At 44.3% G+C, this 16,655-nt stretch overlaps 1 protein-coding gene across 3 annotated transcripts; it reads left to right on the top strand.

The window, feature by feature from the left end:
* The first annotated feature begins 2,531 nt into the window (after nucleotides 1-2,531).
* LOC106580618 (zinc finger protein 131) lies at nucleotides 2,532-15,368 on the top strand. Of its 3 annotated transcripts, none has more exons than XM_014161868.3 (9): nucleotides 2,532-2,660; nucleotides 5,102-5,231; nucleotides 5,475-5,576; nucleotides 5,750-5,894; nucleotides 12,098-12,206; nucleotides 12,328-12,513; nucleotides 12,748-13,123; nucleotides 13,472-13,602; nucleotides 13,717-15,368. In XM_014161868.3, the coding sequence occupies exons 2-9, from the start codon at nucleotides 5,117-5,119 to the stop codon at nucleotides 14,236-14,238; spliced, it is 1,686 nt and encodes a 561-aa protein (XP_014017343.1). In that variant the 5' UTR covers nucleotides 2,532-2,660; nucleotides 5,102-5,116; the 3' UTR covers nucleotides 14,239-15,368. The 3 variants fall into 3 exon arrangements, with proteins under 3 accessions (XP_014017343.1, XP_014017345.1, XP_014017344.1); XM_014161870.3 differs by lacking the exon at nucleotides 2,532-2,660 and adding an exon at nucleotides 2,794-2,905; XM_014161869.3 differs by lacking the exon at nucleotides 2,532-2,660 and adding an exon at nucleotides 3,189-3,293.
* The last annotated feature ends 1,287 nt before the right edge of the window (nucleotides 15,369-16,655 follow it).

Raw genomic sequence — 16,655 nt, 5'->3', positions numbered from 1 at the left:
CAGTATCAAAGGCAGCAGATAGGTCTAGGAGGATGAGAGCAGAGGAGAGAGAGTTAGCTTTAGCAGTGCGGAGAGCCTCCGTGACACAGAGAAGAGCAGTCTCAGTTGAATGACCAGTCTTGAAACCTGACTGATTTGGATCAAGAAGGTCATTCTGAGAGAGATAGCAGGAGAGCTGGCCAAGGCCGGCACGTTCAAGGGTTTTGGAGAGAAAAGAAAGAAGGGATACTGGTCTGTAGTTGTTGACATCGGAGGGATCGAGTGTAGGTTTTTTCAGAAGGGGTGCAACTCTCGCTCTCTTGAAGACGGAAGGAACGTAGCCAGCGGTCAAGGATGAGTTGATGAGCGAGGTGAGGTAAGGGAAAAGGTCTCCGGAAATGGTCTGGAGAAGAGAGGAGGGGATAGGGTCAAGCGGGCAGGTTGTTGGGCGGCCGGCCGTCACAAGACGCAAGATTTCATCTGGAGAGAGAGGGGAGAAAGAGGTCAAAGCACTGGGTAGGGCAGTGTGAGCAGGACCAGCGGTGTCGTTTGACTTAGCAAACGAGGATCGGATGTCGTCGACCTTCTTTTCAAAATGGTTGACGAAGTCATCCGCAGAGAGGGAGGAAGGGGGGGGGAGGAGGATTCAGGAGGGAGGAGAAGGTGGCAAAGAGCTTCCTAGGGTTAGAGGCAGATGCTTGGAATTTAGAGTGGTAGAAAGTGGCTTTAGCAGCAGAGACAGAAGAGGAAAATGTAGAGAGGAGGGAGTGAAAGGATGCCAGGTCCGCAGGGAGGCGAGTTTTCCTCCATTTCCGCTCGGCTGCCCAGAGCCCTGTTCTGTGAGCTCGCAATGAGTCGTCGAGCCACAGAGCAGGAGGGGAGGACCGAGCCGGCCTGGAGGATAGGGGACATAGAGAATCAAAGGACGCAGAAAGGGAGGAGAGGAGGGTTGAGGAGGCAGAATCAGGGGATAGGTTGGAGAAGGTTTTAGTAGAGGGAAGAGATGATAGGATGGAAGAGGAGAGAGTAGCGGGAGAGAGAGAGCGAAGGTTGGGACGGCGCAATACCATCCGAGTAGGGGCAGAGTGATAAGTGTTGGATGAGAGCGAGAGGGAAAAGGATACAAGGTAGTGGTCGGAGACTTGGAGGGGAGTTGCAATGAGATTAGTGGAAGAACAGCATCTAGTAAAGATGAGGTCAAGCATATTGCCTGCCTTGTGAGTAGGGGGGGAAGGTGAGAGGGTGAGGTCAAAAGAGGAGAGGAGTGGAAAGAAGGAGGCAGAGAGGAATGAGTCAAAGGTCGACGTGGGGAGGTTAAAGTCACCCAGAACTGTGAGAGGTGAGCCATCCTCAGGAAAGGAACTTATCAAGACGTCAAGCTCATTGATAAACTCTCCAAGGGAACCTGGAGGGCGATAAATGATAAGGATGTTAAGCTTGAAAGGGCTGGTAACTGTGACAGCATGGAATTCAAATGAGACGATAGACAGATGGGTAAGGGGAGAAAGAGAGAATGTCCACTTGGGAGAGATGAGGATTCCAGTGCCACCACCCCGCTGGCCAGATGCTCTCGGGGTATGCGAGAACACGTGGGCAGACGAGGACAGAGCAGTAGGAGTAGCAGTGTTATCTGTGGTAATCCATGTTTCCGTCAGCGCCAAGAAGTTGAGGGACTGGAGGGCAGCATAGGCTGAGATGAACTCTGCCTTGTTGGCCGCAGATTGGCAGTTCCAGAGGCTGCCGGAGACCTTGAACTCCACGTGGGTTGTGCGCGCTGGGACCACCAGGTTAGAGTGGCAGCGGCCACGCGGTGTGAAGCGTTTGTGTGGCCTGTGCAGAGGGGAGAGAACAGGGATAGACAGACACATAGTTGACAGGCTACAGAAGAGGCTACGCTAATGCAAAGGAGGTTGGAATGACAAGTGGACTACACGTCTCGAATGTTCAGAAAGTTAAGCTTACATTGCAAAAATCTTATTGACTAAAATGACAAATGATACAGTACTGCTGGCTGGTGAAGTAGGCTAGCTAGCAGTGGCTGCGTTGTTGACTTTGTTTGAACGTGTAGCTGGCTAGGTAACCTCGATGGTTTCAGTACTACACCTTATCATGTTACAAAAGCAACTATGTAGCTAGCTAACATAGCACTAATCAAGACGTTCCTTTGTAATGTATTTAGTTTCTACAATGCTGCTCGTCGGTAATAGTTGGCTAGGTTTGGAAAAATGGCGTCGCGGGGGACGAAAATAGCTGGCTAGCTAACCTCGATAATTACTCTAAACTACACAATTATCAAACTATGACAAAGACAACTATGCAGCTAGCAAAATACTATCCATTGTATTTTGGTGTGTTTCTGTATATTTTGGTGTACTGTATGGTTGTTTTGTGTTGAATATGAAGAATGAAATAAATTGTCTATACCAAAAAAAGGGGAAAGGAGCTGAGTACCGAAATGGAACCGAACCAAGGGGCCAGGGTTCCGGTAAACCGAACGGGAGACGATCTGTTGCCCAGCAACGCTCCTCGGCGTCTTCTGGAGTTTGCAGTGTCTGCTGGGAATCTGAGGCCAGACTGAGCGACCGCCCTTTTTAGACGAACGAGAGAAGAGCAACGTTGCAAGTGTCGGGAAAGACTTATACGCAAAAACAACTGAATAAAGCAGCAGAACGTAACTTGAGGTATGTTTTCTGATGTATGAGGTGAAATATTTCAGGCAAATTATGTCTAAATTAGGAAATGTCTCAGGAAAAAGTGTATTTTAATGCGCGATTTGATGACGTACTGGCGATGGTCAAACTCGAAATGGGGAGAGCCTTTACGGGCCTATTTGAAAGGATTAGCTACTGTAACTTGTTGGCTAACGTTAACTGGATTGTTCGCTGCTTCTTATAACCCATTATGTAGTTAGCGTTGATATTATTAGGTACACATTCTGATTAAATATATATCGTTAAGTTTGATTTTACGGCCCTCGATTATAGCCCGAGGCCTTCTGCTGCAGCTAGGCTTGCTAGCTACCGTTAGCATTGTCTGCTATTTTCAATTGGTGAACTTGATGCCAATCATACTGCTGTCAAACGCATGATTGGCTGAATTTTACGTCTTCTCTTTGCATCGGTAATATTCTATTGGATAACACATGAGGTTGACGCGATTTTCCCGCCTCGAACGTCATATTTCATTACGAAAAAATCTGAAATACTGTTGGTCCAATTTGTGCAGAACACAAAACATACGACAAACAGCGATATTTCCCACAAATATTGCCCACATTGGCAGATCAAGATGGAAATATACAGTACCAGTCAAAGGTTTGGACACATCTACTCATTCAAGGGTTTTTCTTTATTTTACAATTTTCTACATTGTAAAATAATAGTGAAGACATCAACACTATGAAATAATACATATGGAATCATGTAGTAACCAAAAAAGTGTTAAACAAATCAAAATACATTTCAGATTATTCAAAGTAGCCACCCTTAGCCTTGATGACAGCTTTGCACACTCTTGGCATTTATTTTTATTTTACTAGGCAGTTAAGAACAAATTCTTATTTACAATGACGGCCTACCAAAAGGCAAAAGGCCTCCTGCGGGAACGGCAGCTGGGATTAAAAACAAATATTTAGAGAAAATTGTCTCAACCAGCTTCAGCTGGAATGCTTTTCCAACAGTCTTGAAGGCGCTCCCACATATGCTGAGCACTTGTTGGCTGCTTTCCTTCACTCTGCAGTCCAACTCATCCCAAACCATCTCAATTGGGTTGAAGACGGGTGATAGTGGAGGTCAGGTCATCTGATGCAGCACTCATCACTCTCCTTCTTGGTCAAATAGCCCTTACACAGCCTGGAGGTGTGGTGGGTCATTGTGTTGTTGAAAAACAAATGATAGTCCCACTAAGCGCAAACCAGATGGGATGGTCTATCACTGCAGCCATGCTGGTTAAGTGTGCCTTGAATTCTAAATAAATCAGACAGTGTCACCAGCAAAGCAACATCGCATCTCCTTCATGCTTCACGATGGGAACTACAAATGTGGAGATCATCCGTTCACCTACTCTGCGTCTCACAGAGACATGGCGGTTGGAACCAAAAATCTTGCATTTGGACAGATTTCTACCGGTCAAATGTCCGTTGCTCGTGTTTCCGTCTCTTCTTATTATGAGGGGTGTCCTTTAGTAGTGGTTTCTTGCAGCAATTCGACCATGAAGGCCTGATTCACGCAGTCTCCTCTGAACAGTTGATGTTGAGATGTCTGTTACTTGAACTCTGGGAAGCATTTATTTGGGCTGCAATTTCTGAGGCTGGTAACTTTAATGAACTTATCTTCTGCAGCAGAGATAATTCTGGGTCTTTCATTTCTGTGGCGGTCCTCATGAGAGCCAGTTTCATCATAGCGCTTGATGGTTTTTGCAACTGCACTTGAAGAAACTTTCCAAAGTAAAATATGGAATGTTGTTTGTCTTTGCTTATTTGAGCTGTTCTTGCCCTAAGCCTTACTTGGTAAAATACCAAGTCCATATATCTTCTGTATACCACCCCTGCCTTGTCACAAACCAACTGATTGGCTCAAACGCATTAAGAAGGAAAGAAATTCCACAAATGAACTTTTAACAAAGCACACCTATTTATTCAAATGTATTCCAGGGGACTACCTCATGAAGCTGATTGAGAGAATGCCAAGAGTGTGCAAATCTGTCATCAAGGCGAAGGGTGGCTACTTTGAAAAATCTGAAATATATTTTGATTTGTTTAACACTTTTTTGGGGGTTACTACATGATTCCATATGTGTTATTTCATAGTTCTGATGTCTTAACTATTATTCTACATTGTAGAAAAGAGTAAAACATAAAGGAAAAACCCTGGAATGAGTAGGTGTCCAAACTTTTGACTGGTACTATATATATTCATAAAAGCTGCAGAATGCCCAATGATAACATTGTATTTAAATCAATGTTAAAATCACATTACTGTCTGTGCATCAATATGCTGTGAGCATGTTGTTCATGTTTAACTTGTTTGCCCAGATGTAATTATACACTCAGACCATATAGTCTGTCATTACTGGTGATGTGAACAGTGTGCCATCTCTGCATGGATTTCTTCCTCATGTGCAGGTGAGGGGCTGAGCCATGGCAGATGAGGAGTGTGGTAGTCAGTTCCCAGACCATTATAAAGTCATGCTGGACAAACTGAATGAACAGAGACAGCTGGACCAGTTCACAGACATCACTCTCATAGTGGACGGTAAGCTCATCCTCAGTGATGTTTGTTGAATTGCAGAAAGTGAAGGTGCAGCTTTAGCTTGTCAACTAAAAGTTAATTATATATTTTGTTAATACAAAAACAGCCTTGATCAGCCATGTAGGTTAATGGTAAAACAAAAAAAGTTTTTCAATATCATTGTGTTAAGGAAAACTGCCCACATTGTATGAAGTATTCTATTATGTGCTGTACCATTCATGCGTTCATCTTACCTCTGGTCTGTAGGACACCAGTTCAGGGCCCATAAGGCAGTGTTAGCAGCGTGCAGTCAGTTCTTCCACAAGTTCTTCCAGGACTTCACACAGGAGCCACTAGTGGAGATTGAAGGTATGTACTGCTGAACCACTGATGTCTGTCTGTCATCAATCAAGAAAATAAACGATAGCAGATAGCGCTATAGCCCCTGAGAAACAAAACAAGGCCTATATCCACTTCTGACAATAACTATAAGACTATCACACAATAACCCAATGTACCCATCAATCCCCTGTGTTGTGCAGGAGTGAGTAACTCAGCTTTCCGCCAGCTGATGGAATTTACGTACACGGCTACGCTGGTTGTCAGTGGGCCAGAGGAGGTCAACGACGTGTGGAAGGCAGCAGAGTACCTTCAGATGCAGGAGGCCATCAAGGCCCTCAACAACAGGTTGGACGGCCATTATAACATCTGGACCCCCTTACTACTAATATAGTCCCTTACTACTTACTGTGCCTTCAGAAAGTATTCATACCCCTTGACTTATTCCACGTTTTGTTGTGTTAGACCAGGTATTCCCAAACTGGAATTTCCAGGGGTACACGCAATGCCGTCGGGGGTACGCCAAATAAAAATGTGATTTACGTTTTTTTTATATATATTATTTATTTACTTTAAAAAAAAAAAAAAAATATTTAAACAGTCCATTTATATTTTCCAACAGGGCTATACATTTGGGTGAGATTTTTTTCTCGCCTGAGTAGCCTCGTTTCACTGCCAAAAATAAAATGAAACCATCTAGTGTTCAGCGAAATAACAACACAATGTCAAATACAGGTAGCCTAGTCAAATAATTAACATCCAATCACATTAACCTCTACTCTTCTGCGAGAATTCCACTAACGGTCCGTATGTAGCCAAACGTAGCTGCTGCTCATTCCGTTTGCTCGAAGAGGGATAAATGGTTAAAAAAAGTCACACATACCAGAGACACATACCAGCTCTACTGGTAGACCTGCTACTACCAGCAGTACTACACCTGTCGACGACACAAGTTGTTCTCCTTGTTGTTAGCCCAGCTAACATGGACACTGACAGTTGTGAATCTGATGCAGCCGAAGAGCTACTGACCCCTTACCTGGGAATGCACCGAACAACAGACAGAGACATTGGACCATCGAAGAGGCGCAAATATGATGAGAACTACATTGATTTGGGGTTCACTTATGTTGGGAGTAGTGCCTTTCCTCAGCCACAGTACTTTCGCACATATAATACACTATCTCACAACTCGATGAAACCTGCACTCTTGCGCAGACATTTAGAAACAAAACATGCCAATTTGAAAAATAAGCCACAGGAGTTTTTGGGGTGAGAATTAGAGGTCGACCGATTAATTGGAATGGCCGATTAATTAGGGCCGATTTCAAGTTTTCATAACAATCGTAAATCGGTATTTTTGGATGCCGATTTGGCCAATTTTTTTTATTTTTTTTATTTGAGACCTTTATTTAACTAGGCAAGTCAGTTAAGAACACATTCTTAGTTTCAATGACGGCCTAGGAACGGTGGGTTGACTGCCTTGTTCAGGGGCAGAATGACAGATTTTTACCTTGTCAGCTCGGGGATTCAATCTTGCAACCTTACGGTTAACTAGTCCAACGCTCTAACCACCTGCTTTACATTGCACTCCACGAGGAGCCTGCCTGTTACGCGAATGCAGTAAGAAGCCAAGGTAAGTTGCTAGCTAGCATTAAACTTATCTTATAAAAACAATCAATCAATCATAATCACTAGTTAACTACACATGGTTGATGATATTACTAGTTTATCTAGCCTGTCCTGCGTTGCATATAATCGCTTAGGTACCAGTTGCTCCAACCATAAACATCAATGCCTTTCTTAAAATCAATACACAAGTATATATTTTTAAACCTGCATATTTAGTTAATATTGCCTGCTAACATTAATTTCTTTTAACTAGGGAAAATGTGTCACTTCTCTTGCAAACAGAGTCAGGGTATATGCAGCAGTTTGGGCCGCCTGGCTCATTACGAACTGTGAAGACTATTTCTTCCTAACAAAGACAGCCGACTTCGCCAAACGGGGGATGATTTAACAAAAGCGCATTTGCGAAAAAAGCACAGTCGTTGCACGACTGTACCTAACCATGAACATCGATGCCTTTCTGAAAATCAATACACAGAAGTATATATTTTTAAACCTGCATATTTAGCTAAAAGAAATCCAGGTTAGCAGGCAATATTAACCAGGTGAAATTGTGTCATTTTGCGTTCATTGCACGCAGAGTCAGGGTATATGCAACAGTTTGGGCCGCCTGGCTCGTTGCGAACTAATTTGCCAGAAGTTTACGCAATTATGACGTAACATTGAAGGTTGTACAATGTAACAGGAATATTTAGACTTAGGGATGCCACCCGTTAGATAAAATACGGAACGGTTCCGTATTTCACTGACAGGAAAAACGTTTTGTTTTCTAGATGATAGTTTCCGGATTCGACCATATTAATGACCTAAGGCTCGTATTTCTCTGTGTTATTATGTTATAATTAAGTCTAGGATTTGATAGAGCACTCTGACTGAGCGATGGTAGGCAGCAGCAGGCTCGTAAGCGTTCATTCAAACAGCACTTTCGTGCGTTTGCCAGCAGCCCTTCGCAATGCATTCCGCTGTTTATGACTTCAAGCCTGTCAACTCCCAAGATTAGGCTGGTGTAACCGATGTGAAATGGCTAGCTAGTTAGCCGGGTGCGCGCTAATAGCGTTTCAAACGTCACTCGCTCTGAGACTTGGAGTGGTTGTTCCCCTTGCTCTGCATGGGTAACGCTGCTTCGAGGGTGGCTGTTGTCGATGTGTTCCTGGTTCGAGCCCAGATAGGAGCGAGGAGAGGGACGGAAGCTATACTGTTACACTGGCAATGCTAAAGTGCCTATAAGTCTTCCCTTTGGCTCAGTTGGTAGAGCATGGTGTTTGCAACACCAGCATGGTGTGTGCAACGCCAGGGTTGTGGGTTCGATTCCCACGGGGGGCCAGTACAAAAAAAAAAAACATGAAATGAAATGTATGTATTCACTACTGTAATAAGAGCGTCTGGATAAGAGCGTCTGCTAAATGACTAAAATGTAAATGTAAGAACATCCCATAGTCAAAAGTATATGAAATACAAATCGTATAGAGAGAGAGAGTCCTATAATAACTACAACCTAAAACTTCTTACCTGGGAATATTGAAGACTCATGTTAAAAGGAACCACCAGCTTTCATATGTTCTCATGTTCTGAGCAAGGAACTTAAATGTTAGCTTTCTTACATGGCATATAATGCACTTTTACTTTCTTCTCCAACACTTTGTTTTTGCATTATTTAAACCAAATTGAACATGTTTCATTATTTATTTGAGGCTAAATTGATTTTATTGATGTATTATATTAAGTTAAAATAAGTGTTCATTCAGTATTGTTGTAATTGTCATTATTACAAATACATTTTAAAAAGCGGCCGATTAATCGGCACCGGCTTTTTTGGCCCTTCAATAATCGGTATCGGCGTTGAAAAAAATAATAATCATAATCGGTCAACCTCTAGTGAGAATTAAGACGACTTTTGAGTAGTAAGACATGTATAAAAGCAACAGATACCATTAATAAGAAGGTGCTAGAAGCGTCTTATATGGTGAGCTACCTAGGGGCTAGGACAGGCAAGCCCTATACTATTGTGGAGGACTTAATTCTTCCTGCTGCCATGGATATGGCTAGAACAATGCTGGGGGAACAGGCAATGCCTTCATCAAACAACACTGTTTCACGACGCATCAGTGACAAGGCAGGAGATGTTTTGAAACAACTACTGCTTCGCATAGAAGCCAGTGAATTATATGCGTTACAGCTGGATGAGTCAACAGACGTGGTGGGCCTGGCACAGCTCCTGGTATATGTCCGTTACATTTATGGGGGATCAATTAAGGAAGACATCCTCTTCTGGAAACCATGTCTTTCATGGAGTTATCAGAATTCTATGGGAAGGTCTGCTCAATCCAAGATTACAACCAATTGATTACAGCATTACCCCAAAAATGGACGAGGCAGTTTGCAGTGGAAGGAGGTAGGGAACTGGTCTCTCTGCCCAATATAAAGGATCAACTGACAGAGGAATACAAATAGCATAAATAGGAAAATATACCAGTTTCATTTGAGGACTAAGGATGTTGACAGCTGTGCCATACAGATTGCAAAATAGTTGGAAAGAGATTTTTGATGTACCGATTTCATGGTACAGGGTGTATGAGGTGATATATATGAAAATAATGATGCAAGATTCAAGACTGTGCTTTTCAGCTAAAAGTATTATTTAGAATTCTTGCCACCAACAAAATGTTAAATAATGTGGCATTCAATCATTGAAGCTCTGCAGATTTTGTTGTGAGGATACAGAATCAATAGACCATTTATTTTGGTATTGCCCTCAGGTAGCCTGTTTTCTGGTTCAGGAATGGCTGAAAATGCAGAACATTGATCTAAAATTTACCCTAGAAATAAACTTAGTAAAAAAAGAAACGTCATTTTTTCAGGACCCAGTCTTTCAAAGAAAATTTGTACAAATCCAAATAACTTCACAGATCTTCGTTGTAAAGGGTTTAAACACTGTTTCCCATGCTTATTCAATGACTGAGAGAGGCTGGACTGAGGGCTTGTAGGCCTGGTGTAAGGCAGGTCCTCACCAGACATCACCTGTAACCACGTCGCCTATGGGCACAAACCCATCGTCACTGGACCAGACACGACTGTCAAAGTGCTCTTCACTGACGAGTCGTGGTTTTGTCTCACCAGGGGTGATGGTCAGATTCACATTTATCGTCGAAGGAATGAGTGTTACACCGAGGCCTGTACTCTGGAGCGGGATCGATTTGGAGGTGGAGGGTCCGTCATGGTCTGGGGCTTTGTGTCACAGCATCATCGGACTGAGCTTGTTGTCATAGCAGGCAATCTCATCACTGTGAGTTACAGGGAATACATCCTCCTCCCTCATGTGGTACCCTTCCTGCAGGCTCATCTTGACATGACCCTCCAGCATGACGATGCCACCAGCCATACTGCTCATTCTGTGCGTGATTTCCTGAAAGAGGAATGTCAGTGTTCTGCCATGGCCAGCGAAGAGCCCGGATCTAAATCCCATTGAGCACATCTGGGACCTGTTGGATCGGCGGGTGAGGGTTAGGGACATTCCCCCACAGAAATGTCCGGGAACTTGTAGGTGCCTTGGTGGAAGAGTGGGGTAACATCTCACAACAAGAACTGGCTAATCTGGCCACACCAGCTACTGACTGTTACTTTTGATTTTGACCCCGTGCCTTTGTTCAGGGACCCATTATTCTATTTCTGTTAGTCACATGTCTGTGGAACTTGTTCAGTTTATGTCTCAGTTGTTGAATCTTATGTTCATACTAATATTTACACATGTTAAGTTTTCTGAAAAGAAACGCAGTTGACAGTGAGAGGACGTTTCTTTTTTTTTGCTGAGTTTAGTACTGTTGGGAGATCTGGAGAGACCGGGTCAGTCAATTAATAATATACTAATACTCTTAGTAAAAGTATTAGTATATTCAACTCGCAGTCTGTGGATTCGATTAGATAGATTGAATTTCAATGTTAAACATCACAGCATAGCTGAAAAATATGTGGTGCGTAGAAATCCGAAGAGGGTGGCCAGCAGAGATAGGTGGGAGGGGCTGAGGTTTGGGATGTGGGAGTGGAGTTGTTGGGTGGGGTATAGAATGACGGTCAAAGATAAAAGTATAAAACAAAAAGTATGTTTGAATGACACTGAGGGACAGTGTTGTTACAGCTAATGCTGGGTTTGCCTGAGGCTGATGCCGTGCAGGTGTTTGTACACATGCATATACATACACTCTCATTCAAATATGCACATACATGGACACACACACATGTAAATAGTGCCATATATGCACTCAAACATGTTCTGTTGGCCATGCGGTCATGATTTTTGTTGTCCTTGATGTCTTTGTTGTTTTTTGCATTGTTGTTTTCTGTTTTGCTTTGTCTTTCTCTTTAAAAAAAAAAATCTGTTCTTGGTGCATGGGTCTTGAGGGTGGGGAATGGGATTCTTTTTTTAAATTATTGTACTTTTTACTGGGGGGAGGGGCTCTCAGATGGTTGAGGGGCAGCTCTTGGGGAACTGTGGGGAGGGATCTTGGAGGGCTGGTGGCCTGGCGGTTGGGAGCTTGGGCCGTTGGCTGATGGATCGCTGTTTCGGGGGCCCGTCTTTTGACCTTGTGGTAGATCTGTCGACGTGCCCTTGACCAGGGTGTTGACTCTGGTTGCTTCTGTGTGTTGCTCTGGATGGGAGTCTGTTAGATGACTAATGTGATGTAGTTGTTGAGTGGCTTCACTGCAAGTATATTATATGTTTTAAACATTCAATAAACAAAAATAAAACATTTTACATTCAGGCTCTAACACAACAATGTGGAAAAAGTCAAGGGGTGTGAACACTTTCTGAAGGCTAGCCCCCTTTTGGTGTAGTGTTGGGTTCTAAACTTGTTTAATGGTATCTGTAATTTTATCTGTTGGAACGTAAAGCATTTTGAATGAATATAACCCTCTCTCTTTCGCCATAGGATGGGTGATGGCACCCTCTTCCAGCTATCCCAGGCTCTGGCGGCGGGGAATAGCAAGGCCAAGAAGAGGAAAATATCTGAGACTCTTCCCTCAGTGGAGGGGGAGCAGGTTAGAGATCTACAATGGCACATTATGTTTGTGTGTCCCAAATGATACTCATCATCCTCTTCATCGTCCGTCCTTTCCTCCTGATATGTATTGCTGCACTGACCCAAGTCTGTCCTTGCAGGTGGAGATTGAGGTGGAGATCGGGGAGGGTACCATTGAGGTGGAGGAGACGGAGGTGGTGGACGCTGCTCGGAACACCCTGGCAGTCTCGGATGACTCTGCTCTGGCTCTGCTTGCTGACATTACCAGCAAGTACCAGCAGGGGGGGCTAACGCTGCATGTCCTGAAGAAGGAAGGACTGGAGGAGGTAAACAAAGCACTCTGTTTCTCTGTTGCGCATGTAAAAACCACACACTTGGAAGGACCGTGACTAACCTTGATTCAAAACAAAAAAACAATTTTATATATATATATATATATATATATAAGAATATGTTTTGTTGACGTTTCCAATCTTTCCCAAAGCAAGTCATCCTTTCATCTCAATGCATCCATACATCATGGAAAAATAAACTATGGTATTGGTGTGTGTGTGATCCAGGAGATGGTGTATCAGGAGGAGACGGTGACACCTCTCAAGACTCTCGAGAGTCTGGAGATGGTCGAGGTCCAGATCTCTCAGCTGGACAACATGTTCCGCTGCAACAAATGTGACCGCAGTTTCCGCCTCTACTATCACCTTAAACAGCACATGCGTGCGCACATGGCCGCGCTGGACAAGCCTCATGCGTGTTGCCACTGCGGGAAGGCGTACACGCGGGAGGGGGCGCTTAAACAGCACCTGAACACGTTACATTACGAGGCGGAGGAGCTGTCGCGCAGCCAGTCCCAGAAGAAGAAGACACACGTGTGCGAGTACTGTGACAAGCAGTTTGACCACTTTGGACACTTCAAGGAGCACTTACGAAAGCACACTGGTAAGAGTTATCATACCACGAGGGATTCATTCAGGGGTTATTTGTACTTTGTAGAGTCCATGCCCCAACGAAAGTGAGGCTGTTCTGTTGAAGGTGTTCCTAGTGTTTTGTACACTCTGTCTATAGCTGATGTGTATTTGTAGTTTCTAGGCAGACTAAAACATAGCATCAACAGCACTTCATTGCACATCAACAACACCTTTCTTCTCTCTGAGTGTGATCTCTTTGATTGTGCATTGATGAGTGAGTGACCTGTTCTTGTGAAGTGAATGTAAATCAGACCCCCTTAATAGGATCTCCTGAGTTATGCAGTGGATGTAATAAGTAGTTCATCCCTTGTGTGTGTAGGTGAGAAACCGTTTGCGTGTCCAGACTGCCATGAGCGCTTTGCCAGGAACAGCACATTGAAATGTCACATGGCTGCCTGTCAGAATGGCGCAGGGGCCAAGAAGGGACGCAAGAAACTCTACGAATGTCAGGTGCAGAGAATGCTCTTGTTTTTTTCTCCTGATTTATAAAGAGTAAAAATCACCCATCACATCCCTGAGTAGAGCATATGCTGGATTGTAAAATGACCTCTCCCCCCTCCCCAGGTGTGCAGCAGTGTGTTCAACAGCTGGGAGCTGTTTAAAGACCACCTGACGACACACACGGGAGAAAAGCCTAACCACTGCACCATGTGTGACCTCTGGTTCACCCAGCCCGACGACCTCCGCCGACATCTCCGCCGACATCTCAGCGACCTGCACGGCGTCACAGACGACAAGCTGATAACCCAGGAACTGGTCATTGCCACCGCCGCCGTGGCAACGCAAGAGGAAGGGGCCGGGGAGGAGAAGGGAGGCAAGAGGGAGACCCTTCTACTAGAGGACGGGAGAAGCGTGGAGCATGTTACCGTGGAGCCCGTAGGTGTGGTAGCATTGGCGGAAACAGCCATGTTGGTGGATGGGGAGGTGACCGAGATGTGTGAGGAGGACATAGAGAGACTGAAGGAAGCGGGTGTTGAGATCCGGGTGGTGCAGGTGTCAGCAGAGGGACAGGTGAACTCTGAGATCCAGGTGGAGGGGAGCGAGGTGGAGGTGGAGGAGGATTCGCAACCGGCTATTGCTGTATGAAGCAGGAGCGGGGCGACATCTCAAATCATACCCTATTCCCCATAAATACACTACCTTGGCTCTGGCTAGAAGTAGTGCACTGTATGGGGAATAGGGTTTTATTTTAGATGTGCCCGCTGATTTTTGTCAAACTGGAAAAGCTCCCCCTTACCCCCTTCACCCTATGAAATAATAGGGTAACGGAGAAACGAGGATTGGAAGTTACTCATATTTCTAGAGGGTATTTATTTGGAGCCTGATGTCATGGCTCTGTCTTCCTCTGTCTGGCAGAGCGAGACCGGCTGAATGCCTTCACAATGAACCCGTTCAAGGTTTCGTTTCAATCTTTTTTGTTGTTGCTTTCTTTTGTTTTTTACACTTTAGGATGTACATTTGAGATGATCAATATTAATTTGCTAAGACAATATGCCATCCATAAAGATACCTATTCATTTCTATGGTGTCACCAGCAAACACCATTTATTGATTGGGATGCACCGTGTGTTATACTGTCAAACGGCTGCAGACATATTGCTGATATGCCTCACTGACGCCACACATTTCCCAGTTTGAACCCATCTGAAGCACAGATCTGTTTGTCGAAAAATAATTCAGAGCTTGACTAAAGAAAGAGCATGTTTGTAATGGTGTCCAGCCCCTAACTGATAAAAATAGCTTTATTTTCTTAACCTTTTAATCAGTTTGTTTAGCAGAATAATAGCTGTTAGCGTGCGTACGTTTGCCCCCCCTCCCCCGCAAATTCCCTGCTTGACTTCCTATCTACCTCTTCCTACTTCCTGTTCTGACTGCAGCCCACTAAACACTGGGTTTTATGTATGACACTGTTACAGCATGATACTCCTCAGAAACAGAAGTAAGAAAGTATTAAGTGAAAACGTTTTGTTTGTTTTTATTTGACACATGTTCATAGTTGTATTGTTTTATTTGTACAGAGCAATAAAGAAGTGATGTAATCAATACATTTGGAATTCTCAAAATGTTTCTACACCAGTATTTCTTACAATGCTTTCAAACGTGCCTTTCTGAGATGTGGAAGGACTGAAGATTAGATGATTAGCTTACTAAACATGAAGAATGAACCCCCAAAAAAATGTATGTATGCTTGTAAATATAAATGTGGCTGATGTAAACCACAGTGGTTCTGTTGTTATTGTTTACTGCGTGTCTCTCTGCCTGTCACTCTTCTTCTTTCCACCACAGCAGAAGGACCTGGATAGGGCAGCATACAGACAGGTTCATATCAACAGTGGTGACGATGGCGTCCAGAAAACATTGTCATCCTCAAGGAAACTGCTTATGTAACCTTTGGTTATCCTGCCAGTGCCTGGTCAAATAGGGTTAAGGACGTGTGGACAGGGAATTCGGACTATGATCTTCCTAATGGTTATCTTCAGAATGTTCTGACTCGGAACAACTGGGGCCCCATCACTGGCTACCACATCGTTGGCTGTTGGCGTCATCCTCTGATTAACCTCTGGCAGGAGGAACTCAATGCAGGAATCCAGAGATGATGAAACCAGAGAGGCTTCTGAAGATGTGTTGGCCTGGCTCTCGTCCCCAGTGTTGGTGATAGTCTCATCAACAGCGAAGTTGTCTTCCCCGGTGTTGGTGATGCTCAGGTGGAGTGCAATGGTGGAGGTGCTTTCCTCTGCCCTAGAGATACTCAGGATGACTGTCTCATTATGTTTTTTTGTGTTTCTTCCGTTCAGACCGAGTGGGCGCTCCGCACCACGCGCCTAGAGACATCTGTGACTTGCTTTGCTCTACGGAGCAGGGCGCAATTGAAAGGAGTGATAACTGGGGTGGCATTAAGTGTTGAAGATCAACTGAAATTGAAGATTCCTGTTGTCTGTGTCGCCCGCCATTTGATGTGACGCAGATCCGGTGGAGAGTGTGGTGAAACAGAGAAGACAGTCTGTCCTACTGAGTTTTGATGCAAGGTCATTACCCAACAGTCAAATTAGGATGTGTCAGTTGTCCCGAACCTATTATAGTGTTTTAGGTGCCAAGCTTATGGTCATGTTGCAGCAGTGTGTAGAATGGAGATTTCTGGATGAGAAGTGTGCAGGAGGGCATTAGACAAAGCAATGTTTAGTATCGGTGGAAAAAGTTGGGTGTGTTAACTACCCATGGTGCGGGAAATCCGAAGTGTCCGGTGAGAGAGAGAGAGAGAGAGACAAGTTGAGGTTGCTAGGATCAGAGTAGTACAGATACAGAAGGTGTCGTATGCTGAGGCAGCGAAGAGAGTAGCAGAGGAAGATGATGGGTCCAGGGCAAGGGATCCTAAGAGGATCCCTGTGAGTAGGCTGAGGCCAATATAGAGTGATAGGAATAACATGTGCTTCTGTAATGTTGGATTCTTAGCATTCATAGCCATGGTTCTCAACTGTACCGCAGAAATGGAATGTGAATCACAG

The sequence above is a fragment of the Salmo salar genome, chromosome 20, assembly GCF_965601325.2.
Source record: "Salmo salar chromosome 20, fSalSal1, whole genome shotgun sequence".
NCBI classification, from domain to species: Eukaryota; Metazoa; Chordata; class Actinopteri; order Salmoniformes; family Salmonidae; genus Salmo; species Salmo salar.
This window is presented reverse-complemented; position numbering and strand designations above follow the sequence as displayed.